This window comes from Grus americana, chromosome 5, assembly GCF_028858705.1.
Source record: "Grus americana isolate bGruAme1 chromosome 5, bGruAme1.mat, whole genome shotgun sequence".
In the NCBI taxonomy this organism is placed as follows: Eukaryota; Metazoa; Chordata; class Aves; order Gruiformes; family Gruidae; genus Grus; species Grus americana.
Genome location: NC_072856.1, coordinates 4,806,777 through 4,833,971, shown reverse-complemented (window position 1 = coordinate 4,833,971; position 27,195 = coordinate 4,806,777). Strand labels below are relative to the sequence as shown.

The 27,195-nt window shown below is 46.2% G+C and overlaps 2 protein-coding genes across 10 annotated transcripts in view; one reads left to right on the top strand and one right to left on the bottom strand.

Annotated features, from left to right (window-relative positions):
- The first annotated feature begins 6,072 nt into the window (after positions 1 to 6,072).
- Positions 6,073 to 9,662, top strand: DBX1 (developing brain homeobox 1). The gene is made up of 4 exons (XM_054828344.1): positions 6,073 to 6,427; positions 6,929 to 7,030; positions 8,749 to 8,951; positions 9,288 to 9,662. Exons 1-4 carry the CDS (start codon positions 6,073 to 6,075, stop codon positions 9,660 to 9,662), a joined length of 1,035 nt encoding a protein of 344 aa, XP_054684319.1.
- A 10,712-nt stretch (positions 9,663 to 20,374) lies between these two features.
- The window catches only part of NAV2 (neuron navigator 2), a 408,453-nt gene continuing 401,632 nt past the window's right edge, over positions 20,375 to 27,195 (bottom strand). For 5 of the 9 annotated variants that reach the window (XM_054826434.1, XM_054826435.1, XM_054826428.1 and 2 more), the window contains one exon: positions 20,375 to 25,395. In XM_054826434.1, the coding sequence (XP_054682409.1) occupies positions 24,958 to 25,395 (438 nt within the window). In that variant the 3' untranslated portion in view covers positions 20,375 to 24,957. The remainder of the gene's footprint in view (positions 25,396 to 27,195) is intronic. The other 4 variants (XM_054826436.1, XM_054826437.1, XM_054826431.1 and 1 more) reach the window with 1 other exon arrangement.

The following is a 27,195-nucleotide window of genomic DNA, read 5'->3' as shown; positions in this document are numbered from 1 at the left end:
CAGAACTTTCAGCACCTTCACATAGGACTCAGAGAGAAAAACAGAGTTTTGAAGAAGACACTTCCACACGTTCGAGTCAGGAACATTCCTGCCACAATGAATTTGTACCAAGAAATTGATACTTTCATGGTCAAAGCATTTGCACCGGGAGGAACAGTATGACTTTCCAGACAGGGCAATACACCACAGTGCAGGTGACTGATTTGTTAAAACCTCTCTGCCACCTACCTGGAAATCCCCAACGACAGCTGTTTCCCCCACTGGATCACAGCATCTGAAAGTATTTTCAGCTAGAAGGAGCAAAGTGAGCCTCCCAGCCCATCACCATCTTTCTGGCTACTCGCTACCAGCGGATACATCAGGGAAGACTTTCCACTGGGGACAGTGTTTCCAGCTACGTGGGCTCTCATCAGCATCCTATGGGCTCTTCTGAACCTCTCTCTGAAACCTCTTCAGAGAGGCTTAAGCCCCAAGGAAGTGCTGTACCAGTTGTTTGGCATGGTAAAAGTTGAGGGATTGAGAGCTAATCGCCTGTCCCTTTTAAGAAAAGGTGTAAAAATAAGAGAAGGTCCTGGTTTAATCCCACAGGGTAGTTAAGCGCTAATTCTGTTCTTTCCCTGAGAGAAGGAGGTCCCTGCGCGCTGCTCCAGCAGGCAGATGGATGGAGAGCAGCCTCTTAAAGACTGTGTCTGTCTTGCAGCAGGCATCCAGGGAGTGCGTGGGCTCAGGAACCCTCAGTTTAAGGCGATAGCAAATTGTCAGGTTTGCTGAAATCCACCCCAGGACACATTCATTCTCCTGTTGAATTTCCCTGACAGGCTCCTCTCCCCCAAGGAAGGTTATCCTTCCTGCCATAGCCTGGAGAATAAGGAAGAGAACTGAGGCTTGATGAGTGGAAAGAGTAATGGGATCCTCAACTCCTAGCACTTAAAAATCACCCGCTGCCTACAGATTTGAGTGAATCAGCGAGCAGAGAAATCTGCCACCGTAAGAAGCAAGGGATCCCCGCTTTGGTTTGCAGGGAGGTGGTAGGAGTAGATTTAAGACCTGATTTGAAAGACAAAAGGATTTTTAATTCTTCTTACCTACTTGAGTAATACCACAGAAATACGTATTGGAGAAATTAAATGGCAAATTATCACGTTCTCTCATCCTCCACGCTTCACCTGCACCATCTAACTTGGAAACTCTTGGGGCAGGGACCACAACTGAAACAAGCAGAACCGCAGCCTCCAGCATCCGAGAATCGCAACAGCCGCTGCCCAATTCCCAGCTAGTTTCCACCATGCTAAATAATCATGAAATTAAGGCAACAAATAAAATACTACATTGCATGCTGCAAATCCTAACTCTCCAAAATGTGCAAATCTTAGCTCGTGAAAGGAGTTGGTTTTAGGGAGATTGCGTGGTTGGTTTTTTGGTTGTTTATTAAACAGATCAATGGAGAAGGAAAAAAAAAGGATTGTTCAACCCCAGATTATTATTTTTTAAACAAAGGTGGAGGTTGGGGAAAAGGACAAAGTGGACAGAAATAATCAAACTTGTAAGAAAGGATGCAAATTAAACAGGCTTGGACAGAGTTAGTAAAGCACAAGCAAGACGCAGAGACTAAACTAAAGTTAATTACTTTTGACACGATCAGATCATCTGGTTGCATTTCAGGCTGCGTGCACTCTAGGCTGGCCAGCATGAATGGCGAGGGAAAAGAAAGTAACTCTCCCCTCTAGGTCCCTTTGCCAAGTCTGGGCTGTGCGCTCTGTCCGAGATCCCTCTTTCTTTGCGCAGAGAGAGAGAGGGGGAGAGGAGAGAGAAACACAGTTAACCACCTGTCAGGGCTGAGGACACAATAAGGCAGCCCCCAAAAGAGCTTTTCATGCATGCGTAATATATTTGTTCAGCTATTCACTTAATGAAGCTGATAAATGTGATGCGAAACAATAGTCAAGTTAATCTATTTAGTAAAATGTTTTGAGACTCTCAGGCGATGTTAAGGAGGGTAGTGTGTTCGGGGACATTTTCATTTCAATACGCTCATCTCTCCCCTCTTAGGGGGGTTTCAAGCAACCTATGTGAATATAATTTCTTATAAATGTGTCTTTAATGGGTTTAATTCACCCTTGCCAGCTGTTTTTTTAGCTATTTTGTAAGAGCAAAACAAACGTGCCAGGCTTGGAAAGCTAGTTAAAATTAGTTTCGGTCACTGGGGCCAAGCTATATTTCCTGCAAACCATCTGCTTGATTGGCACAATAGAAGGATTTTCAAGAAAAGGGGGGATCTAGAAGAGCTTTGAACGAACCAACAGTTACTGTTCCTTGTGCTTGAATTCTAAAGGTGAAGCCTTAGGTGTCTTAATATAGCTTCGCCCCCGCAGCCTCCATTCAAGCTCCCGACGAGGTCGATAAGCATCGTTAGGGAGCTTGGACACGCCGGGGACGGAGCATCCCTCCCGCCGCCGCTGCCCCCCTCCCCGGCAGAAAAGAAAAAAAGAAAAAAAAAAAAAGGAAAGGAAAGAAAAGAAAAGAAAAGAAAACAAAATGCGTACACACACGCACACGCTTCCTCCGTAGCTTTGGAGGAGGAGAAGCCGTGGGGCTGCGGCGGGCCGGGCAGCCGCTCTCCGCGCAGGGGCGTGGGCAGAGCGGGGGCAGCGGAGCAGGGGATGCCCTGGCCCCTTGCGGAGCGGATCCCGGTTTGGGAAGAGGGGGCGAAAAGTTTGGTTTTCACCTGGCTGCGGGAAGCGCCGGGGACCGGCTCGGGAAAGGCAGGGGGGCGTCCCGCGTGGGGCCGTTTGCCGGCGGGACAGCCGCGGCCGTGATTGAGACGTCCGTCTCCCGGGGCCGGCGGGGACGCGGGGAGAGGGATGGCGCTTCCCAGCGCGACTCCGCGCCTCTGGGGAGGCGCTGGCCCAGCCCAGGCGAGCTCTTTGGTCTCCCGAGTTGAAGTGCTGGCTCTCCCAATTTCATGCGGATTACCAACCTCGGACCGGGACACACGCAGGCTTCAAGCCCTACCCCACCCCCCTACCCCTCGCTCCCGGCCGTTTTGGGGGTTTTTTTTTTTTTTTTTCCTTCTTTCTCCCCCCCCCCCTCCCCCCGACAAAGAAAGTGAGTGACTTTTAAGAAATAAATTTGAAGATAACGACATTAAAATGAATGGCAGGAAGCACAAAACGGCATGAGCATAGGTCAAACGGCATTAGTCACAGGTTTTATCCTGAGACATTAGAATTCCCTTTCTCTTAAATGATCACCGCCTTTGAAAAGAAACTTCCAAAGGAGATCACTTAAAATAAGATCCTTTCGTCTGATTTCTTGGTTTCTTATGGTTTATCTTCCCTTTCAATAGATGTCTAGTCCCTTTTGCCTTGGTGCTTAAGGAATTCTTTATGAGTGTGCTCAGACGCATCACAAGGAACTGGGTCCACGTGTGCCCCAGCATGCGTTTGACCCAACCTTCCAGAAAATGTCAGACCCTCTTTCTTAAACCAGAGAAATTAGCAGCAGTTGGTCTATAGTGAGGCAAAATGCCCCCAATGTATATCTAAAGAAAGGAGTAAATCATCTCAAAGGAAACGTATAATGACTGTAAAAAACTAAGTGTTCTCGGATCCGCCCGGGCTGCTCCGAGACGCCGGAGTTGTGTTGGGAAATGGGGGGGAAGGGGGCAGCGCAGGAGTGCGGCTGCGAGAGGGGCAGGGATCAGGGGAGAGAGACGGGACGGGGGACGGGGGGGCCGCCAATCAATTGTTTTATTGGGAAAGCCCTGTTTGCTTTTTTCCGTTCGCTACCGTCCCACTCGCTTACTAAATAACACCTTGAGAGCAGCCGCGCGTATAAAAGGGCTTCAGATAACCCCGGAGCGCCCCGGGTGGGGGCGAGAGGAAAGCTAAACCCGGAGCAGGACGGGGCTACCCCCCGCTTCTCCCCCTCGCCCCCCCCCGACACCCGCCGCGGTGCCCGAGCGGTGCCCGCCGGGGGCGGGGGGCAGGTGCCGGGGACCCGCCGCGCTGCCCGCCAGCACCCCCGGAGCTCTGCCCGCGCCTTCCTTCCCTTTTTTCTTTACCTGCTAAGCGTCAAGATTAACAAAACCGGGCGGGGGGACACGACACGACACACAACTCCAGCGAGGTTTTATTTCAAAGTGATGCTTTCAGACAACGGGTCTTCAAGTCAGCCTTCTGCAGATGCTCATCTGCTGGAGGCCGGCGTACAGCACCGGGAAAGCTTGTCAGGATCATACAATTTCGTGGGCTGATTCCGTCCTCTCTAATAAATAACTTTTTGATTTGAATCAAGGGAGAGGTTTAACAGACTTTCTTTCTTCCCTAATGTGATATAAATCGCAGATGCACTTTTATTGAATGGTTAAAGCATCGACATGGAGATAATCAACACAAAACGTCCGGACAAAAACCATCGAGAGAAATAAAGCTGGTTAATAAGATTTTTGAGAAAGCTTTGTGTTAAAAAGTAAAAAGGGAAAACAGCTGAAGGTGACAGTTAGTTCATGGTTAATAGGATAAAGGCTGCATGGTTGAGCTGCACACTTCTGCTTGCAAAGGTTCAGCCACACCAAAGGACTGAATAGGGTGCTTTTAAAACATAGGACATTTAACACATCTGTTATAGTCTTTAACAGAGAAATCAGGTAAAACCACTCTCAATAGTTGCTTTCATCACCCAGCTCCAAAGGAAATTAACTACACTGGCGCCTATTTCCATATGTGCCACCACAAACAAAACCTCTCTTTGCCAGAAAAGTCCCTATTTTCTACTTTTCCGTTAGACGATGTCATTTGTCCCTCACACCAAAGTTAAGAGACTTTCTGCTCTGCGGCACCGAGCTCGATACACCTCTAGAAATTCCGCGCACACACGCAGATAAAAAGCGAGTTCAGGTGAATTTGACGGCGCCGAGAAGGCTTCGAGCCACCGATACCGATAAACCCGAGACTAGCTCAGAGTACTTTAGCCAGAGGATCCGAATGTTGCAACGTTGTCTTCATTTTCACGGTCGGAGGGCAGCGATTTCCACTACTTTTAATACAGATGAGCTTAAGAGGACGAACAGACTGAGAACCTGAGGGGGCTGCTTGGGTCCCACAAAGCTGTTCAGATCTTTTCTATGTTCAGTGTTCAGCTTTTCTCGGAGCAGAGTTCTTATCGGCTACAATGAGGCTTACGCTTCGGTCCGATATGGGCAAGCCTCTCGCCCACATCACGTACACAAGACTCTTACGAAGCTCGGATCTTGAAAGCAGAGGTTAACACCGCAAATTCTCCTTATACCGGACCTTTGACGCGCAGATAGAAAAATAACCCCAAACCGCGCGCACAAATTTTGCTGCATATTAATAGCAGGGGGCAGAACGCGCTCAAACCGCGGTGGGATCCGCTCTCCGAATATTTCCCCCCCGCCTCAACAGAGCTTAGATCCACGTTTTCCAATTTCTATTTTCCATTCCCCAAAACCCGTGCTTTTCTGAGAGCCCGCAGATAAGTTTATATGAATATTTATTGATCTATTTCCTAAACTCAGCAGGGGAGCGGCAAATAAATTTAGTGCTTTCTTTAAATAATTCCCTTTCTACGAGGCAAGATGTCATTCGAAACTTTTAAATAGGCATTTAATTAGCCTGTGTGTGTTGCCTCTGAACAAAACCCTGCTGGGAGCCTTTGGAGCGCTGTATTCCAAAGAGGCGGTCAATATGCAAAATTGATGACTACACTTTCTTTGTGGCGGGGCCATTGTGCCCCGGTTGCTTATGAAGTCTAATCCAATCATAAATTGCAGCCCCGGACCAATGGAGAAGCCCGGAGCTCGCCCTGAATGAAGCTCAAGTGGAGAACTTTGTTGAACCCCATTGTTGGGGCTGTCACTTTTGAAAGAGCCTCAGCGGGGCTGACCACTATAAAACCCATCGTCCAGGAGGAAGGGGCAGAGAGAACCCCGCCAGGCTTGCTAGCTGGATCTTTACTAAACGAGGTTTGCAAAGCAGAAAAACAAAACCAAAACCAAAAGCAAACAAACAAACGAGCTGCCCCAGCCCTGCTCCGCGGACGGCCCCTGCGATGATGTTCCCCAGCCTCATCGCTCCGCCGGCCGTCTACCCCAGCCTCCTGCGGCCGACTCCCACCCTCACCTTGCCTCAGTCGCTGCAGTCAGCTTTTTCCAGCCATTCCAGCTTCCTGGTGGAAGATTTGATCCGGATCAGCAGGCCTACCAGTTACCTGCCCAGGACTGCCCCCCCGCCCAGCATGTCCCCCCCGACTTCAGCGGCCAGGACGGACTCGGGGACGCCGGAGCTCGCCAGCTCCACCACCTCCGCCGGCTCCAGGAGGATCTGTTCGCCACAGACTTCCAGCAGCGACTCCACTTTCCTGAAGTTTGGCGTCAACGCCATCCTCTCCTCCGCCCCCCGCACCGGTAAGCGGCCCGCTCCCGGCCCCCCGCTCCGTGGCTCTGCGGAACCCACCACCTGGAGAAGGGGGGCGGCGGGGGTGGGGGGAGAGGAGGGAGACGGTTTAGGAAAGGGAGGGAGGACCTAGTACCGAGGCTGCAGAGCCCTGCGGCGTGGCTCGTATTTAAGGGCGAGGGGGAGCGCTGGCAGGCTGCTAGTCCCGCTCTGGAGCGGCCGCAGGACGGATGAGAGGAGCAGGCAGGCATGCAGGCAGGCATGCAGGCAGCCGGGGGGTCCCACAGACGGGTCTCCTGACTGACTGCCATCCCGGGTGCCGCTTTGCTGGCAAAATCATCGCAGCAAAAGTGCCGCTTTTTCCCGGCCGTTCAGAGCTCAGCCTGGCCCTTTTTTTTGGGAAAAAAAAGTACCGCACGGGTCCCCGGACCAAAAGACAGACCCAGCCGTGCCGTCGGTCGAGTCCAACCAGTGGTAACCTTTTGCTTGATCTCATTTTATTTATTTACTAGAAACCTCCCCTGCGTTGCTTCAGAGCGTCCCTCCAAAGACTTTCTCCTTTCCGTACTTTGAAGGATCCTTCCAGCCCTTTATCAGATCTTCCTATTTCCCAGGTAGGTCTTTCAAAGTCCCCTCTCTTCCCGGGCGGACCCCTCTCCTCCCGCCCCGCTCCTGGCACAGCCCGGTAATATTTCTCCGTCCCCGGTTCCCCCCCGCCCCGGGGGGTTATGCTCCAGTTCAGAGGTTGGAGGGAGTACAACATTCAAGCATCAGTCGCGCCAATTTGATGCCCGATTTAGCACAGGCAGTGACTGCTTGACATTCCCTGCCCGCTCCCCCCGCTGATCCGCAAATTAGCCGGGATTGTCACGGTCCCGAGGCGAGGCGGGTCCCCCTCCTCCCGGGCAGCCCCTCCCGCCCGGCGCCTTCCCCCACCGCCCCGGGGCCGCGCGGCCGCTTTCAGCACCACGAGGGGAGCGGTCAGCTCCCGCCGCCGCCCGCGCTCCGCGCCCGCGCAGCGCACCCGGGACCCGCTCCGCGCAGGCGGAGGCAGGCAGCCCGCTCCCTCTCCTGTATGTCCCCCGTACTCCCCCCCCAAAAAAATCTTCCCGCCCCCCACCTGGCGTTTGCAGGCGGATCGAGGGTACCGCGGACGCGGCTTAACTTCTCTCCTCCACCCTCACCGCGTACTAACCCTCCCCTCCTTCACCTGGGGTCTCCCACTTCGTCGCTTCTCGTTTAGACGGTCGGGGGTATTCAAATGACACGGTCTCGGCGACAAAGCAGGCTACAGGGGTATGATTCGTACAGCCCTGAAGTGTTATGATGTGGGGCGAACAATTAAAAAAATCTAATTACACAAACAAGCTATTAATTTTAAAAGAAAACAGGGAAAGGGAGAGGGGGGGGGAAAATAACCCAAGCTCTTCCATTCATCCTCCGGATAATGGAATTTGCTTCCTTTCTGCAGCATGTGAATAGCCTAACAAAAACAACTTGAGCTTTATAAATAGCTTTTCATGTCCATTTAATGAAAATGATTTGGGGAAAGAGACGATTGTGCCATCAGTATTCTCCCGAGGAGCCTGGCATGCCGTTGTGTTTAGTTTGAAAGTGTAAATCTCTTTTGTTCCAATAATATATGGCGTTAGCTGCTTGTCCTCAGTCTTTTTCTGTTAGTTCATTACTACACAATTACCATTCACGCTTCATTAGCATCTCTGTCTCTCTTGGGGAGGTTTCCCCCCACCTTCTTTTTTTTTTTTTTTTTTAAGACAAACTCTGACCTTTTTATCATACCAATGCTATTGGGAACCAGGCAATGTGCTAATTAGCTGTTACTTTTCATGTCTTCGGTTTGAATTCTCCAACTTGGGGGGGGAGGGGGGGAGAGAAGAGATTAATATAAAAAGATGAATACTGATTGATCAAAACTGCATCTGAAGAGGTTTTGTTCAGAAAAGTCCTCATTTTCATCTCGAGCATAATAAAGCGTCTGAAATGATAAAAGCATCTGAAAAAAATAATCAAATGCTTCTGAGGGGGAGGGAAAGCTTTTTTATTATACCTCTATCTTAGCTGGTACGCCTCACTTTGCCTTTTCAGGCCCGAGACCTTTGAATCTCCCAACAAAACCGGCCACTATTGATCCATTTTACACGTTTGAGTTGATAGATCTAATCCCAGTGGTCACTGGCTGAAAGGGGGGCACTTAGTTAAGCCTAAATCTCCTTTTCACAGCCCCAGGTTGATGGGTACCCACCCGAAGGGCAGGGAGGGGGCGGTGGGGGCCTGTCCTGCTCCACTCAGCACCATGTGTCCCCGCCCACAGCTGCCTCTGCCGTGGTCCCCATCCCCGGCACCTTCTCCTGGCCACTGGCCGCCCGCGGCAAGCCCCGCCGTGGCATGCTGCGCCGCGCCGTCTTCTCCGATGTGCAACGCAAGGCACTGGAGAAGATGTTCCAGAAGCAGAAGTACATCAGCAAACCCGACAGGAAGAAGTTGGCCGCCAAGCTGGGCCTCAAGGACTCACAGGTGAGAGGGATGCCGGGTGGGGAGGGCAGAGGGGGTGTGGGGAGTCAGGCCCCCCACCTCTGGGGCAGCTTGAGGGCAGGGGAGGAAAAGGGGACCAGAGCAAGCTGCAGGGCTGTGAGCACCAACAGAGCCAAGAGAGCAGCACGATTCCCTGCTGGGTGAATAGGATGGAACAGACCACGGCCTTATTGCCCCCTAACCCCTCTCCTAGGGTCCCCCAAGGTCAGGTTTTGTGGTTCCTGTTAGCTTTGGTACAGGCACACGCAGGGTTTTCGAGGGTGCAACTAAAAGGCCTTTCCTGTTCCCTGTTTCACTTGTGTTGCTCCACCCCCCCAGGTGAAAATCTGGTTCCAGAACAGGAGGATGAAGTGGAGGAACTCCAAAGAAAGAGAGCTCCTCTCTTCTGGTGGCTGCAGAGAACAGACCTTGCCCACCAAGTTCAACCCTCACCCAGACCTCAGTGACGTAGGCAAGAAATGTTCAGGAGAGGACGAGGAGGACGAAGTTCCCACTGTGTGCCCACCCAGCCCCCGGCATCCCTTAACCTACCACCAGTCCCCAGAACATCTACACTTGAGGGACAGACTGGACTCCCAGATGTCTCCTTCTCCGTCCCATTCTAGCAGCCCCAGCAAACCTTCAGACTTCTCAGACACAGAGGAAGAGGATGAGGAAGGGGAAGAGGAAGAGGAGGAGATAACAGTCTCTTAGATCACCCTGCCTGCCCCGCCATCACACAGGGACATTGCAAAGATGTAAATAAAACAGAGTGCTATAAATTGAAGAGGTGATGTCCCACCCAAACGTCCACATGCTTCTCCAATACAGGTTCTTTACCACATAGCTGCAAGACTTTCTACTTAGAGGTATTCCTTATTTCCTCCACCCCTGCCCCACCGCCACGTGGAGGTTTTCATATTCATAGCATCTGCTAACCTTTTCATAACTCTCTGCTTCCCAATCAACATTTGCTCAGTTAGGTACCTTCTCCCGAAGGCAACAGGCAGCTCCTTGCTTTAGAGCAGGGAGGAAAGTATAACCTGTCGAGAGGGAAACTTTTTGCCCCAGACAAGAAACAACAAAAAAATCCAATATAGATGCTGTGGCCATTTTTGCTACCTTTCAAGTGAATTTCCAGCTACTATAGAGATTTCAAAACCCTGAAGACTGCTCTGATCCAGCAACACTTTCCTCCAAAAAATAAGTAACATTGAGGGACACAGACCAAACACTCCTCACCCTGAAGAGCACGATACTTGTGCAACAGACCCACTCAAATCCCTGGAATGACTTCTAAGGTATAATCTAAGTGTGCCTTGTGTAACGGAGACCTTATATATTTATATGTTTTTCATTTTAATTTATGCATCACTATTATATTGGAAGCACTAACCCACCTTTTCACCCACAGACCTGTGCTTTTTTCCCCACTTTGCTTCTGCTATCCGTGATGTGGACAGAGGAAAGTGGATATGCCTCTTTGATTTTTGACTGAACTTTGCTGTCTTTGCACAGCTTATATGAACTGTACACTATTTTGTACACTTACTCTGTATGGATGTTTTATACCAAGGTTATTGTGAATGAATATAACAATGGCTCAACAAGGTTTCTCTCCTTTTTTTTAATTAAATGACGGCTAAAGTACAGACAAATGTAGCTGCTTAATTGTGTAACTTATAAAGAAACACTTTTATTTTCTATTTTACCATGTACAGACTTTAAATATGTATATATAATAAAGTGAATGATTGTCAAATAAAAAGAGTAGTTTTCCCAGTTTGATCATTCAGTAATACTTGGTTCTGAGGCCTAACAGGTAAAGAAAACTATCTTTTATCAACAGTATAGCGATTCAATCAGACGTTATCAGCTTCAAATTAAATAACCTTACAAGAATATCTACCTGCCTTTTAGCTAGGGAGCAACTTGACCAAAGGATTAAAGATTTTCTGCAGTTACAGTGAATGCAGGTTCTGCCCCCTTGCATTTAAATGCAACTTAATTTCTGCTGGTGTTGAGCTGTGCTCCCCTGTAAAGCACTTCCAACACTCCTCCTTCCTTCCGCTTATTGCCCCAGTCAGTCAGGGTGTGGACATTTGCCCTGCATCACCCTGCTCAGATACTACAGCTTGTAGAGCAGGAACTTATAATTAGAGTATTCTTATGGGGTAGAGAAACAGAATGGAAGAGACGCACTTAAGACAACCCTTCAGCCGAAGTCCTGTTAAGGATCACTTCTACAATGCAAGGCAAATCCACAACTACCTGCACACATTTTTAGGTACAAATACACGCTACAGAAGTGTCAATGTTTTCCTCCTCGCATACAGGTAGCGGAGTTTCGCTGAAACAGAGATTTCATTACCAAGTCGGCTTATTTTCTGTTCCACAGACTCTGACTCATGCCCACCACTCACAACACACCGAAACAAAAGAAATAAATGCAGCAGACATCACCTGAACACGACTACCCCATATGCTCCACTTCACCATATGCCACAGCCACGAGAAAAGGCCTGAAAGGGAGAAGAGAATAATTCCAGCTGGAAGGGACCTACAACCATCACCTAGTCCAACTGCCTGACCACTTCAGGGCTGACCAGAGGTTAAAGCATGCTATTAGGGACATTGCCCAAGTGCCTCTTAAACACTGCCAGGCATGGGGCATGGACCACCCCACTAGGGAGCCTGTTCCAGGTCTTCAGCTGCTCTCCATTGGGGTAATGGGACACACCTAACCCAGACACTCCTCACCTGAATCGTTCTCTACCCCTCTAAGGCCTTGTAGCCATTAGGGAATGATAAGGGACACCTGAGACAGGGCAGAGAAAGGATTAGGCACTTACAGTATTTACCCCACAAAACAAAGTGAAACAGCATGAGGGTTTGTTGTATTTGGTTTTGGGTAGGGTTTGGTTTGGGTTTTTGGGGGGGGAAGCTTTTCCAAAAAGCAGCACATCTCCCAAGCACGCTTAAAAAGTCACACAAATGCACGTTAAGCAGCAACTGGCACAATCTACCCAAGTGCTCATCCAGGCTCAAATAAAAGAGTTGTTACATGCATTATCAACAGCGTATGTACGGGAAGATGTATTGCTATCCATCTATTGACTCTTTAAGTGATAGAGTACGCCACAACGATTACTTATAACTTAAGTTTTACTAGTCCAGTAAGCATAAGACCATTATTAAATGACCTATAAAGGCAGATTCAAATTCAAAACACATATCTCGTTTTAAAATTCAGAGGCTACTCCAGAGATCACAGGTACCATCACACATACCACAATACTCAAGAAAGGAGCATGTTCAAAACAAGAACAAAACAAAACCTACCCATCATATTACACCCTCTGCTCTTTACAGCTTGTCTACACTTGGAATGTAAGCAAAAATAATTATTTCAGACTACTGCTTTCAGCATAAATACTATTACACCTTATTCTGCTAGGCAAATATCCTTACTAAGGAAAAAATAATCTGGAATCACCATTTAACAGGGAAAAACCCTTGTGACATACATCAATCTTACTCTCCCTTTTAAGGGTCTTTTTAGGGCAAAAAGAACACAGTATGACCACAAAACACAACCATTTGAAATTCAGGGATGTCTTAATACAAAATTAAAGACTTTTGGGGTTGGGTTTGTTTTTTTCTTTTTGTACTTACCGACAGCTGCTAGACTGTACCTGTAGCTCCCAGGAAAGGAGCCTCCCTCTCCCTGGCCTCCATTTTATGATCCTCTGGCTGGTGGAGCCGGGGTTCAGCGCTGCCCTGTGACGGCTCAGGCAGGACACCTGTGCCAAGGGAAGACCTGCAGACGTGGTTACCCTTGCTCAGGGGCATGCACTCATTTGCTTCCCTCAGATGGGGAGAGATTCCAGGTGGTTTAGCAGGACCTGATGATAACCAGGCTCGTTCCTGGTATGCATGACACTGGGAGTTCAGCTTGGGTGTATTTTTAATGTTTCAATAATTTAATGTTTCATGATTTGCTGCTAACATAAAGAGTGTCAGAGGCCACCTCCCCCTATTCCCTGAAGCTAGCTGATCTTGGTGAGGCTAATACGAAACTGCTGGCCCTGGAATTTTATTTTTTAAAATTTATTTATTTTTTTAATGCAACTATATGCTTTTGGAAAGGAGGCAAGGTGATAAGAAACCTTTCCTGCCTTCATGGAGACGGAAAGGTTTCCATATTGACTAGTAGCATCCACAGTTTTTGAAACTCTGGAAGGAAGCAATCCCACGTGTAATGCACTCCCGTAACGACTGCTGCCGCAAGATACTAAAGCGCTCTTTCTAAAGACCCAGTGGCCCGGAGTGGTCGTGTACGTCCGTTCTTCCTTCTCGCAGCCAGGCTGGAAATATCTGACACTGGGCAAATGGGAAAGGCAGAGAGGGGGATTTATCTTTGGTGACTGTGAGCTCAGGGCAGCAAATTCTCAATTATTTTATCCCTTAAGAAACCAGCTGGTTCAACATCTGTGCCTGCTGGTCTCTCCCAGTGTGGGAGAGCGGCTTTTGGTCAGGGGAAGAAAAGAAAAGAAATGACGTTCTCAGGGAGTCTGTGCTGTTGACACCTGCAGAGCTGTACGGCAGCATCCTCGGCCAGCAGCCCCGGCGTGCATTTCAGTACTGCAGAGCTTGAGAATGTCACAGTTGAGCCAAAAAAAAAAAGAAAAAAAAAAGAAAAAAGAAAAAAAGAAAAAAACCCAGCCTTTTTTGAAGAACACCTATCCTCCAGGAAAGTTTCAACGTTACAATTATCTTAAAGAAATAGAGCCCAAGATGCAAGGCTATAGTTTCCAGAAGCAACCAGTTCAGGCTGAGGCTCATGAAGGCTAAACCCCCATCCAAAGGAAAACCAGATTTCTTTGAAGAGATCCAAGTTCAGTCCTCAAAAACACTGATGGAATTTGAAATTCTTTGCCTGGGAAGTTTAAGGCAGAGTTTGACATAACAGCTAGGGGTTCTGCTACTGTCAAGAGGCACAAGGCATGGTCTCACTCCTGGTTGTGTTTCCTCTTCTCCACCCCCAACCCATGCACACGCATTGGCACATAGCTGGGCCCAAAGTGATCTGCTTGAAGAGCAGAAAAGTGATCACTTTTCTTGATTTGCTTTGGTTTCAGCTGGTCTAGCACCTGGAACTGCTTACCCATGCATCAGAAGTGCACGTGGCAGAAATGATCAGTGAGGAATGGAAAGAGGTGCAGAAGTTCATCCCTTCTGCCAGCCCTTGTTATTAAATGATCTTAAATGTACATCTTCAGGGCTGTTGTATTTTTCAACTAGAATTGAACCTGATCTAAATAAATAAAATCCTTCAGACTCCAAAATATGTATCAGCACTACTTTCTCAACTCACACGACAGGGATACACCACCAGGGAAAGCCCAGCAGAGTAGCCAGGACCTCAGAGGAGTGCCTTTACGGAACATGCACAAGTGCTAGGTGTGCTGATTTTACCTAGTTCTACCTCCCTTGTAGTCAGCAAAGCATTAAAATGCTTCACAGAATCATAGAACAGCCCAGGTTGGAAGGGATCTGGAAAGATCCTCTGGTCCAACCTTTCGTGGGAATTTCTACCACATCATGAGACATTGCTCCAGTGAATGATTGTTTTCACTGTAAAAAAATGTTTTTCTTATATCAAGATAAAACCTCTCCCAGTGCAACTCATACCCATTGCCCTTTCTCGTCTCCATGTAGCTCCCTGTGAAAAGAGAGCCTCCATCCTCTTTGTAGCTGCCCTTTAAGTACCGGAATACTGTGATGAAGTCCTCCTCAAGCCTTCTCTTCTCTGTGAGACCTAACTGCTTCAGTCTGTCCTCAGAGGGCAGGTTCTCTAGCCCTTTGATCATCTTGATGGCCCTCCTTTGGGTTCTTTCCAGTCTGTTCACGTTATTTTTTAATTGTGGGGACCAGAATTGGACACAGTACTCCAGGTGTGGCCTGACAAGTGCTGAGTAGAGTGGGATGATCATGTCTCATCTCTGCTACTAATGCCCAGGTGGATGCAGCCCAGGGTCTGATTTGCCTTTATGTCACTGGTGACTCACGTTCAGCTTGTTGTCCAGGACCACCAGGTCGCTTTCAGCAAGGCTGCTTCCCAGCCACACATCTCCTAGCCTGTATTGGGCTCTTGGGTTATGTCGTCCCAGATGCAAGACCTTGCACTTGTGTTTGTTAAACTTCACACTGTTCTTCTTAACCTGCTCTTCCAGCCTGTCCAGGTCTTTCTGTAAGATAGCTCTCTTTTTCTGATGTGTCCACCTCACCACCTGGTTTAGGTGAGAGTGCTTTCAACCCCATCATCCAGAACATTTATGATGTTGAACATCATGGGGCCCAGTACTGATCCCTGGAGGACCCCACTTCTGACAGGCTGCCAGCCCAAGTAAAAAACCATTCATCACCACCCTCTGAGTGCTGCCTGTTAGCCAATTTCCTGATTGATCACCCAGCCAATCTGTATCTTGCCCTTGTCCAGGAGAGGACTGTGGGAAACGGTGTCAAATGCTTTGGTGAAGTCCAGGTAAGCATCTACTGTGCTCTCCACGTAGACAGAAAATGTTATTTTGCTGTAGGTGGTGATCATGTTAGTCTGGTATGATTTGCCTTTGGTACATCCATACTGGCTTTTCCCAATCAATCACCTGCTTTATTTGGTTCGTAATAGTTTCTAGGAGGACTCGTTCCATTACTTCCCCAGGGACTGAAGTAAAACTAATGGGCCTGCAGTTTCCTGGGTCCTCTTTTGGGCCCTTCCTGTAGCTGGGTTTGACATTGCCCTCTTCCACTCATCAGGGATATCCCCGATCGCTACAGCTTTTCAAAGATTATTGACAGTGGCCTCACAACAATGATGTCAGCCACTTCTCTCAACACTCTGGGGTGGATTCTGCCCAGGCCCATAGATTTATGTGGATTGAGCCCTTGCAAGAGGAGACAGACCAGACCACCTTCCACTACCGGTGGGTCAACACATACATCGTTGTAGCTACTTGAGGCTGTGATCTGGAGTCCAGCTATGCCAGTAAAGACAGTTTTGAGAACATCTGCCTTGTCAGCATTATTCGTTACTCGGTTCCCTGCCCTGTGTAGCAATGGTCCTGTGCCTTCCCTGTGCTTCTGCTTGCTGCTCAGGTAGCTGAAGAACCTGCTTTTGTGGTTCTTGACATCTTTGGCTATTTCAATTCTAGCTGAGCTGTAGCCTTTCTGACTGCAGCTCTGCACGCCCCAGCAAGGTCCTTATAGTCCTTCATCAGTATTTGGCTACGTTCCCATAGCCAGTATGTGTATTTTTTTTTTTTCTTTTTTTGGTGTCTGTGTATGTTTAAGTACACCCAAAAGCTCATTGCTAAGCTAGGGTGGTCTCTTGTTCTGCCTTCTCCCTTTCCCTTTGTAGGGGATGGGTTGTTCTTGTACTTCCAGGAGGCGGTTCTTGAGTAGCTTCCAGCACTCACAAGCTCCTTTGCCCTCCATGGACGCTTCCCGCGGACTCTCTCACAGCCGGGCTCTGAGCATATTGAAGTTGGCCCTTCTGAAAGCCAGGGTCTTTGTCCTACTACTGGTCTTCAGTGTGCTTAGCAGGATCTTAAACTCCACAATGTTATGATCGCTATATCCAAAGCTACCACTGACAGTTATGTTGTAAAGTAAGTCTTACTGGGTTGTGAGCAGTAAATCCAGCAATGCGCTGCTCCTAGCCAGCATGTCCAGCATCTGCAGCAGGAAGCAGTCCTCTGCCTTCCAGGAACCTGATGGATGACTTGTGTACCACTGTGCAGAAATAGATGGATTTAACAGTCAAGACTGATTGGGGGGGGCAGGGCGGGCAGAGAGCGGGAAGCTGAAAACAGTGGAACAATGTTGCCAGAAATACTGTTGTGGATGAGGTTTAGTGGCTCGCACAGACCTGAGTTTATGAGGTTGTTCCTCCCAGCGCTGGGCTTGGGCTTTGTGTCCTAACATCTGTTTTGCGCTGGGTGGTGCTGGTTCATCATGATCCCAGTAAGAAAGGCACTCGGATTCAGTGACGTATCAAAGGGCTATTTATTAGAGCTAACACTGAAAGATGAGAATAGCATAGATAATTTTGTGTCCCTTTAGATGGTGGGAACCCCGAGTGGTGTAGCATCGAAGGGGCCTCCAGTTCACACACAGCATGCTGGTTGCGCACACCACCCATAGAAGTGGTCATTGGAACTATTATAGGGGTGTTTGTTTTGTTTTTTTTTCTTACAAGAAAACAATTTGATTCATAATTTCTGCTGCCAGACAGAAAGGATGTACTCAGGAGAACCTCTTGCTGCAGGGTTAGATAAAGGCAAGGACATGCAGGTGGCTTAATCCCTGTTACCCAGCAGGTCCTGCCTGCAGGCTCCTCTGTTAGGATGAGCTGGCTGGGTTTATCCTGCAGGCGAGGGATTTGTGCAGCACCCCACCGGCCTGAGGGCCAGGCTGCTCTTGCAGCATAGGGCAGCACAGCACCGGCCTGGGCATGCTCAGGTTAACTGCTACATGGAGCACCAACTCCTTGATGGACAATGGTCTTTCAGTCAGGATTACTACAAGATCATGGAATCATAGAATCATTTAGGTTGGAAAAGACCTTTAAGATCATCGAGCCCAAGATCTCACTGGAAGCATGACCTCCTCCCATCTGCCTGTGGATCCCAACTTACGTTAAAGGTCCTTCAGACCTCTTAGCTGCCCAGCCCCACATGGGTGAACTTCTTACAGGAACAGGAGGAGGAATTAGCCATGCTTAGCCAGAACATGGCCTCTGTCCATTGTAACGGGCTCAGTCTCCTTGAGTCGCCAGCAAAGGAGCAAATGAAAAGTAGCTATGTATCTGAGCAACCTGACGTAGTTGAAGATGTCCCTGCTCATTGCAGGGAGGTTGGACTAGATGACTTTAAAGGTCCCTCCCAACCCAACCCATTCTATGATTCTATGATCAAGGAAAAGGAGAGTAACATGGATTTCTTTGTGTGGCTAAGCAAATGGAGGTGTCAACGGGCAAATATTTGCCTGTAGTCAGTCCTGTTGCCAGAGGTGGGAGTTGCCCCCAGCTGCTGTGCCCTACTCTAACCCCCAAAAGTCATCTCCTGATAAACAAGGAGGGGACAGGAATGACTGTGGGCTTACAGGGTCCATGGGCAGGCGCTCCTCTCCTGCCGTCATACTGCAAGCGTGCGTTATGGAAAGCAACCTCACATGAGTCCTCCCTGTGCCCAGTGGGGCTACAAACTGTGGAGCAGAGAGGGACACACTGATTGTCCACATTAAAAGCTAGAAACCAACAAAGAGTAAATATCTCCACACACCGAGCCCTCGGTTATTACACCTAACATAGAGATTAATGTCAGAATCATCAGCATCAGCAAAATGCTAAAATGAGGCCATGGACAGAAAGTGCAGAAAAGAGGACGGGAGCCTGAAGGGTATTGGGAGGTATTTCCTCTCCGGTTCTTGAAGAGACTACTTCAAGATACCAGTGGAAAAGGTCGGTGGAAAGCAAAGGGTGTACGTACATGTCACAGGCTGCGGACTGAGTTCATAAAATGACTCCAGGGAATTTCCCCTTCAGTTGCAGAAAGGAAGTCAGCACTGATCCTATAGCACTGAGAAACGATGAGGTGGATCCAGGAAGGATATAAAATAAGAATACAATAGGATGTTGAAAACAGAAAAGCAGGGCGATGAAGGTTAAAGAGATGATGAGGTAAAGGAAAAAAAAATGTGAGGATGAGTGTACAAGACAGCGTGCACAGAGCAGAGACCAACAAGAACATGGGGAACGGACAGGGAGGCCAAATAGGGAAAGAAAGAGGAGAAGAGTTCCTGAGAGATATTAAGCATTTTGGTGCCAGTCCAGTATCGATTCAAACATTGTCCAAGATCAGGGCTGGAGCATTTTCCAGGGCCAATTCTAAAACATGCAATTCTGTGAATCAAAGGAAATTTACAGAACGCAGACAAATCTGCTCGAGCATGTCCAGAACTATCCTGCCTCTGGAAAATTGCTGTGGAGGGACAGACGAAGCCCACGTTATGGAAGATCAGCTCCGAGTTACAGTCTGCACTGCTGCGTTATTAAAAGTGAAGACTATTTTTAGATTAAACTAACTTGAATGCAGATTATCAATTTTCAGCAGAATTTCTTCTATTTCAAAACTTTTTTTTTTTTTGGATACGGGTGAATCTGTCCTCCCAACATTAATAGTTCAAATCAGGGAGTAGAGGACAAGGAACTGTCAAAAAAGCAGAAATATGAATGAAAATTGTCTCCAGGGAAAAATTACTACTGTTGAGAGTTATCCTTTATACTTTAAGTGCAGAGGTTATTGGATTTATGCTTTCTGAAAAGACATTTTTCTTTTTTTTCAAGCTAGAGCATTTATTTGAAAGAAAGAATAGATCCCTACATGCTCTTACTAACCAATATAAATTTATTACTGTATAACATCACAGTGTCTCTATCAAATGGGTGAGGAGGAAATTGTAATAACGTATGGAACTGAATTGCTTAATGCCCTGAAGTTTCCTTCCTTTAAATCAATTCCAATTCCCCTGAGATGAGAATGAAAATAGTTTGAAAGACCTGCCAGTGCGAGCGAAGACCTGTAGAAGGCCTCACGCTTTTGCCAGGGCACACACACAAGACCTAGAGCTCGCCTTGGACATCAAAGTGGTGCCAGCAATACCTTGATTTTACAAAGTTACCAGAAAAAAGTCTGTTGTGTTTTTTTTTCCACAAATGAAACAATGCCATGGTTTTATTATAGGCGACCAGTCCGATCTGCCCAGGGTCACCAAGTTAAGTACTCCTACAAGTTCCTCATCCATGGAAACATTCAAGGTCAGGTTGGACGGGGCTCTGAGCAACCTGATCTAGTTGAAGATGTCCCTGCTCACTGCAGGGGGGTTGGACTAGAAGATCTCTAAAGGTCCCTTCCAACCCAAACCATGCTATCATTCTATGAAGTTGACTCTGCAAAGCATGTTCAGAACACGCCTAACACACACTGCCACGTGCAGCCTTTGTGACCGACAGGGACTTCTCTTGAAAAAGAAGCTGGCACCGGCTGGTATCAGGATACGTCCAGCCTGCTGGCCACATAGGACTGACCGTCAGCTTTATGCAGAGACACTCTAAATGGATAGACCGGTCTTGTCTTGAGCAGATCTTGACGGATACCGCGTGCAAACAACAGCTATGGGAGAGAATGGTGTTGGTGGAGTCCCTCTGCTAAATTTCCTCCTGGATGCGGGTAAGGGCTGTGGCATCTTTTCACAAGTACTTGTAAGAAGCCAATAAAAACAAGAACGGAACTCCCCAATCTTGAAATAAAAAAAAGTAGAAAATGTTGATTAAGAAGGGACAAAAAGTTCTAGGAAGCCACAGATCTGAATAAATAAGCATCAATTTTATTGAATCATGAATAATTTAAGACTGGTACAATCATCAGCTTTATTCTCCATGACACAGGGGGCGGGAAAGGGGGAGAAACGGGGAGGGTGAGAAAGGGGACGCATGATCTCAAACAGACCATTCACAAATTCCAATCCTAAATGAGAACTGAAAATTAAATAGGGAGAGGAGCAAATGGAAAACATCATAAACGTACACAAAATACTCAATTCCTAGTTTTTCTCTTTAAAAATGGCTAGAAAAAATTCATCAAAATGCAGCACTTTTAATCAAATATTTACATTTCTATGTTACAATGAAAAAATGTACATCTTATAGAACATATTTCATAAACTGTTCCACTGGAAACGACTAGATCAAAACAGCAACCTTCCATTTAATATCAACAAAGAAAGATTTTTTTGCTTTGTTTTTGTATTTTTTTTCTTGAAAGAAAATTGCCACATTTAGACAAGTTTTCATACACATAATATCGAAGTCAAGCATCAACAATGAAATATCAGTTTGCTTCTTCCAAAATGTACAAAAAGGCTAACCAACCCCCCCTCCCTCCCTTTCCCCAAATAAACCACATCTCATTTATGGCCTGTATCATTCTTGGCAGTTCTGAAGGAAAGAAAACGGTTTATACTTTCAATTTATAACTCAACATGAATGTTGCATAGAATCTTGCATTTCTTTCTTGTTTTTTTTTTTAAACAAGCCAACTTCGTAAGGAAAAAAAGGCAAAAAAAAAAAGAAAAAAAAAAGGAAGCATTTTGAAAAAGCCTTAAATGAGAACAAAGTCACTTAAAGAAAGACTTAATCTATGAAAAGTCTTGATAAAAACTAAGACGTGTGCACAACAGGTAACCCTGCTTCCCGAAGTTTCAGAAAAGACACTGAATATTGTGATGCTTAGAATGACTAGCCTACTCGAAATTGCCTCGCTCACTGTAATCCAAGCTAGTGTCAATAAAAAATAATAGATAACAGCAAATCCTTCCTGAGCTTAAGCACAGGATTAAAAATGAGAAAAAAAAAAAAAAACCCAAACCCCGTTCCCCACAAATAAAACACCATTTTAAACATGTCTTATAGCACTCAGTTAAAGGGTAACTGAGACATTTTCTAGGATATTAAGTCCATTTAAAGCCCTAGCCCTGCAACTGGATTTTTTTTTTTTTACAGGCACATGCTCGATCTGCATGGATTCAGTTGGGGGATTAGGTACCAAAATTCACAGTAGTAGCAGGTAAAGTCAGTGCTGGGAAGCAGAATTGTCAAGACTACTGGAAAAAGTAACCTCTCTCAAACTCATCATCAGCATGCTATGTATTTGATTCCATACAGATTTATCCTGTTTTTACAGTACCAAGAACTGGATTAGGAACATTGGCTGAGTAACCCTTGGTATTTCATTCAGTGAAATAATGAATTAGAGTTCATCAAGTTAAAACAGTAACACCACCAAGCTCTTCCCCCCCCCATCATTAAAATATTTAAATTTTTCTTTTACAATATTTTTCTTTAAAAAAAAAAAAAAGTCATCAGCACTTAAAAGTTGTAACAGGAGCAGATTCAAGACCAGCTCAGTAAGACAAAGTACAGTTATGTTACAGAAAGTCATGAGGTATAATAAACCGATCCTCTCAAGCTGAGTCACAGAAGCATGAACTTGTCTGTTACATTACATTAAACCCACAAGCTCTTAAAAAAGTGTTTGCAATAAGTTTTCTCTCTGTACACTGAAAAACCAGCATATTCCTGTAATTTATTAATGACAGCATTTATTATAGTTGAAAAGCTTTTTTTTTTTTTGTCTCCTGCATGGATAAAACAGCTCTTCAGTGATTTATTAGCTGCGGATTGGTATGAACCTGAAAAGTTCTCTCATTTCCCTCCTTTTTTGTCACATTTAAACAAATTCTAGTATCTCATATAAACAATATTCACAGCAATGATATTCCGAGAGATGACTTTAGCCCTGTTTCTTTAAATAAAATCCCATAATATACAGCACTAATTTAATCAAAACACAATTAGTACAAAATAAGGCATCGCTTTAAAATGCAGCACCAAAAGATAGCTGGAAAGGCTAGTACAAATCGATATCGAGGAGTGACCTTTTTTTTTTTTTTTGCTGAGGTACAGCTGACGTTGTGGTGATGGTGGTGTAAGCGTTTGCTTCCGTACGAAGGAAAGGGCAGTTCCCTGGGAGGTGTTCTTGGTCCCCAGCAGAAGTACAAGCCTTAACACTGGCAGCGTAGGTGTGCGCGTTCAGAGAGGAGGAGAAATAAAACCAGGTTCACAGCTCTGCCAAAACTCAAAAGCATGGCCCGGCTAAACTTAAAAGACGCAGTACCTTCCCTCCTTTTTTTTTTTTTTTTTTCCCCCCAGACCTGAACACTGCTGAAATACCTTTTTTTTTTTTTTTTTTGAAATTTAAAAGAAAAGTCATGGAAGTAAATGTTGTCACCAGAGTAGCACTGGAACTGTCACAGAGCTGAGTTTTAATTAACCCATTTATGGTTGTGCTGATTGGAACAAAAACTCTGAACAAAGCCCAAAGTTGTCAGAAAACAGCTGTAACATTTCACGGCAAGAATTAAAAACTGAAAGTCTGATTAATCCCTTTTTCAGGGGCGTAGCTCACCTCCGCGTACGGGGCTCAATGCCTGCGCACTGCCCAAGGTCCTCTGGAGCTGGAGGACTTCACGGGGCACGGCCCTTTCGCTGACTGCGGAGGAGGAGGAGGAGGAGGAGGAGGAGGGAAACTCGCTCTCATCAGCGTAAATAAATGGGGTGTAATGCCACTGAAGTCAACCGAGTTGGTTACATGGATGTAAGTGGGAAGAGAATCAGGCCCTGACTAGCAAAGGGCTACCTGATCTTTCACTTGTACTAGGGCTGATTGTTACACAGTGTTTGAAAAAACCTGATTTGTTCAGACTGTATATATATTTTTATATATTCCTATTTATATATATATCTTTATAAACACACAATGAAAGCAAGCCAAGGTCTCAGACTGGCAAGGAGAGCAGCGCTTTTTCTTCTTTTTTTTTTTATTTCTTTTTCCTTTTCTCTTTTTTAATATTTATTCAAACTTCCCTGTTTTGCAGCTTTGCCTTTACTGAGTATTATTACTGAGGCAAGCAATATTATTATAGCACCAGAACTATATGAAGCTGAGTTGAATCCACAAAGCTGATCGGTAAAAGTCCAGCCCTCACCTATATGTGTTTGGTCAGAAGCAGCATAGGCAAAAATTTCCTCTCCCCTCTCCTTCTGGACAGTACATGGCACAAAGCTGTGAAGTGTGTGTCCCCCCCCACCTTCAACTTTTAGTAATGATGATTATTTTTAACATCTTCAGTATCTTAGGCATGAGAGCTTACAGCAACTAAACAGAAGAAAACAAAGGAATAGTGCAGTTCTCGTTATCGTCAAAAGAAAAACTATACAAAGGTTGCTTGGGTTGCCTGCACCCAGGCTCAAGACTGACTCCAAGTGTCTTGTTGTTCTTGCAGCTCTAATACTGAGATCCCAGCCCAGGAACGCGTTCTTCTCATGAGTCTGTGATCAGGGTTCTTGCCAAGTAGGAGAGCAATAATGGAAACGACCTGTTTCTAGTTGAGCAAGATCACAACGTCGACTCCAGAGACGAATCGAGGATGTCATCGTGATGGCTGTTGCTGTTAGAGTCGCTGTCGTAACTCTGGGGACTTGAGTAGTTGGCTGCTTCTTGCAGTCTCATTAGCATGTTCATCTGCACAGGCACAGGAATTCATGATTATTTGTATTCTGAGGTAAAAAATATCAACTCCATATGCAAGCTCCAGTGGCATTCATTTTGCCAGTGGGTAACAAAGGAAGGGAAGAGACAGTCAGGGTAACGAATACTGAGTCTCTGAAAAGAGGTATTAACTGTAGAACGTGTTATAGCAGCATGCAAGTTAGGCGTGAAAAGGTGAAAATGAGAAGATTGAAGGGATTAGTCCACAGCCATACCCGACAGGATTCTGCAAGCATCTTACCCTTCTCCTCCTCTGACCCATGGAAATACAGACAGATCAGTCAAGAGAGGCAAATCCAAATGTCCTGATATCTAGCTTGGTATTTGCATATGTGTACATGAGCTAGTAAAAGCTGTAACGCACGTTCTACACTCCCAACTGTCTGGAAAAACATACACCTCAAGAGAAGAGCCTCAGGGCATTCATAGTTTGCACAGCAGTTTCAATAGCTGTTTCCCATTGGAAGAAAATGCGTATTTAGTGTTACCGTCAAGCTCAATTTATACATTCTATGCAAATGTACGGTAATGTTTCCCTATATGCTTGTATGGTATTTCTGATTCATAAATTACACGTCAGTCACGGTGTCAAGAATACAGCTCTAAAAACCACGTGAAGTAAAGCAACAAGCCTATTGTCTGATTGTGGCAAAACAGGCTAAATGAAATGGTTCCACTGTGTTACTCAAGCACGTTTAACAAGATCACATATTTAATTCCACAGTGTAGAAATTAAGTTTATTACACACATCCCCAGTCACTCCTCAGAAAATGAATCCTCAAAATATCCTCAACAAATGAGCCTGAAAAGCTTCTCCCACTGCTTCTTGCAAAACTGTATGGGCTTTCTGTGCGAACGCATTCCGCAAGCTGACGTGATGACTTCCCCAAAAATGTTGCCGTCTCATTCCAAGACTTCTAAACACGCCTCGGCTATCCTTTACTTTGTAATTCCCGTTTCTAATCCCTAGAAACAAGGGAAACGAAGCTGTTTTAAAAAACCGAGAGCTTACCAAAGGATCTCCTTCGGCATCACTCACTGGAACTTGTTTGCTGGTGGAGCCTTCCCGTGACATCGAGTAGCCGTCGAAGCCCACGTCTTCGGGCCGCAGCTGTAGCAGAGGAGGCCACTCGTGGTGCTGCGGGGTGGCCGCCCAGGGGTAGGTGTCCATTACCCATTTGGCAGGATCCTCCCAGGGCGCTCTCCTCCCATACAACTGGAAAAGCATAAAAACACGGAAAACATTCCTATTAGCCTAGCAGTTCGCTCAGTGCCTACCCAACCAAAATGAACGTGCCACGAGTCTTGGATTGCAGGAAACACTTGCAAGAAGGGCTGGACGCAAACAAGTGAGATTTTCCTTACCCTAATGACACACAAAGTCATTATTTTAGTTAATATTTTAGCTATTTTTAATGGCAACTGATTCGGATGCGGCCAACCACCTCCTTTGAGACGGCAGTGCCCTTCTCTTGGCATCGATTGACGAAAGGGAGACCTGAACATACCCTCACTTAATAAAGTTAACTTAAATAAAGTCAATATACATAAGAGGCCGTCGGCATTGACATCCGGATCGCACCAGCCTTATCTACATTTGCTGTTGCCGTGAAACTGCCGTCAGCAGGACGCGTAGGAGGAAACGTGAAACCTGTCGTCAGGCAATAATGACAGATGTCATCGCAAAAGGTTTTCAAGTCAGGGGAATTTCTTTGTACTCAGCCAAGAAAAAGTGCCAGCGAGATTTGTGTATGATCGCATTCCTATTTCAAGTAAGCAAGCTCTATTTCAAAAACTTTTCTGGTGTTGAACAGACTGTGTTACCGAATCCCAGCGTATTCTTCTGGTTATATTTGGTTTGCCTTCATTAGGGAATACATTCATTTTAATGCCACATGATTGTCAAAAGCATAAATACAACTTCAGGTGACTTTAAAATGTTTACTTCTGCTCAATAAATTTCAGCCTAAACATTATCTGGCAACTGGAGTTTGTCACTGGCATTTTGTCACTTGAATTCAGAGAACTCTCCTGCACAAAGCACAGGGGGAAAAGCAGTGGTCCACCAAAGAAATTCGTCAGCTCTCTGACGGACCTAAGACACTCTCACTTTCCTCCTCACTGTTTCTTCTTGGGGTTTTTTGTGGGTTTATTTTTTGCACGCACAAGGCATTAAATGGCTCTACATAACCACCCTCTCCTTTATTCTGCAGCAGAACTGAGCCCCAGAGCAGAGGTGCCCAGCAGATGGTGCTCGGCAATCTTCCACACAGCCTCTTCCACCACCCAAATGCTCTTCAGCCTCGAGCTGTACTGTATTGTTTTCCCAGCAAAACGTCTTCAAGCTGTGGTAAACCAGATCTCCTATTTTAATCTTGTTCTTGAATTTACAGCAATACACGCCAGTTGCTAAGAGGAGAGAATTTTATTTTTTTTCACGTGTTGCTGCTACCTAGAAAGTGTGTGTGGATCCAAGCTCGTTTCTGAAAACTAGCTAGTATGTAAAACTCCCATTTCAATGTATGAAATCAGCACCTATCTTCAGCAGATGAGAGACCGAATGACTAACTCCCTATTCCCTTCCACGGCAACCGGTTCTGTCCATCCCTTTCACTTGCACCTTTACTACAGAGCAATTAAAAGGAACAAGAATCAAACAGGTTGCTTCGCAAAGCGTCGCAGAGAAATGACTGGAGCACAAGTGACGGTGGCAGGAAGCCGCAGGGACTTTGGGTCGTCTTTTTGCTGGTGCTGCATTCTGTATCGATACACCAAGCAGGAAGAACTTGGGTTTTATATAACCCTCTAATTTTCACATCCCTGTTTTGAAAAACAGAAAAAACTCAGCTCCAATGGGAGCAATTATTGTAAGGATCCATTTGGCTCGCTTGTCTTTGACCCAGCATAGTTCTCTAAATGAGAAACAGAAATATAAAAATAGTTCAGGTTAGATCCACAGAGATCAGAGTGAAATCAGCAGTCCGCCCTTCCTTTCTGGCAGGCAATTTCACGAGAG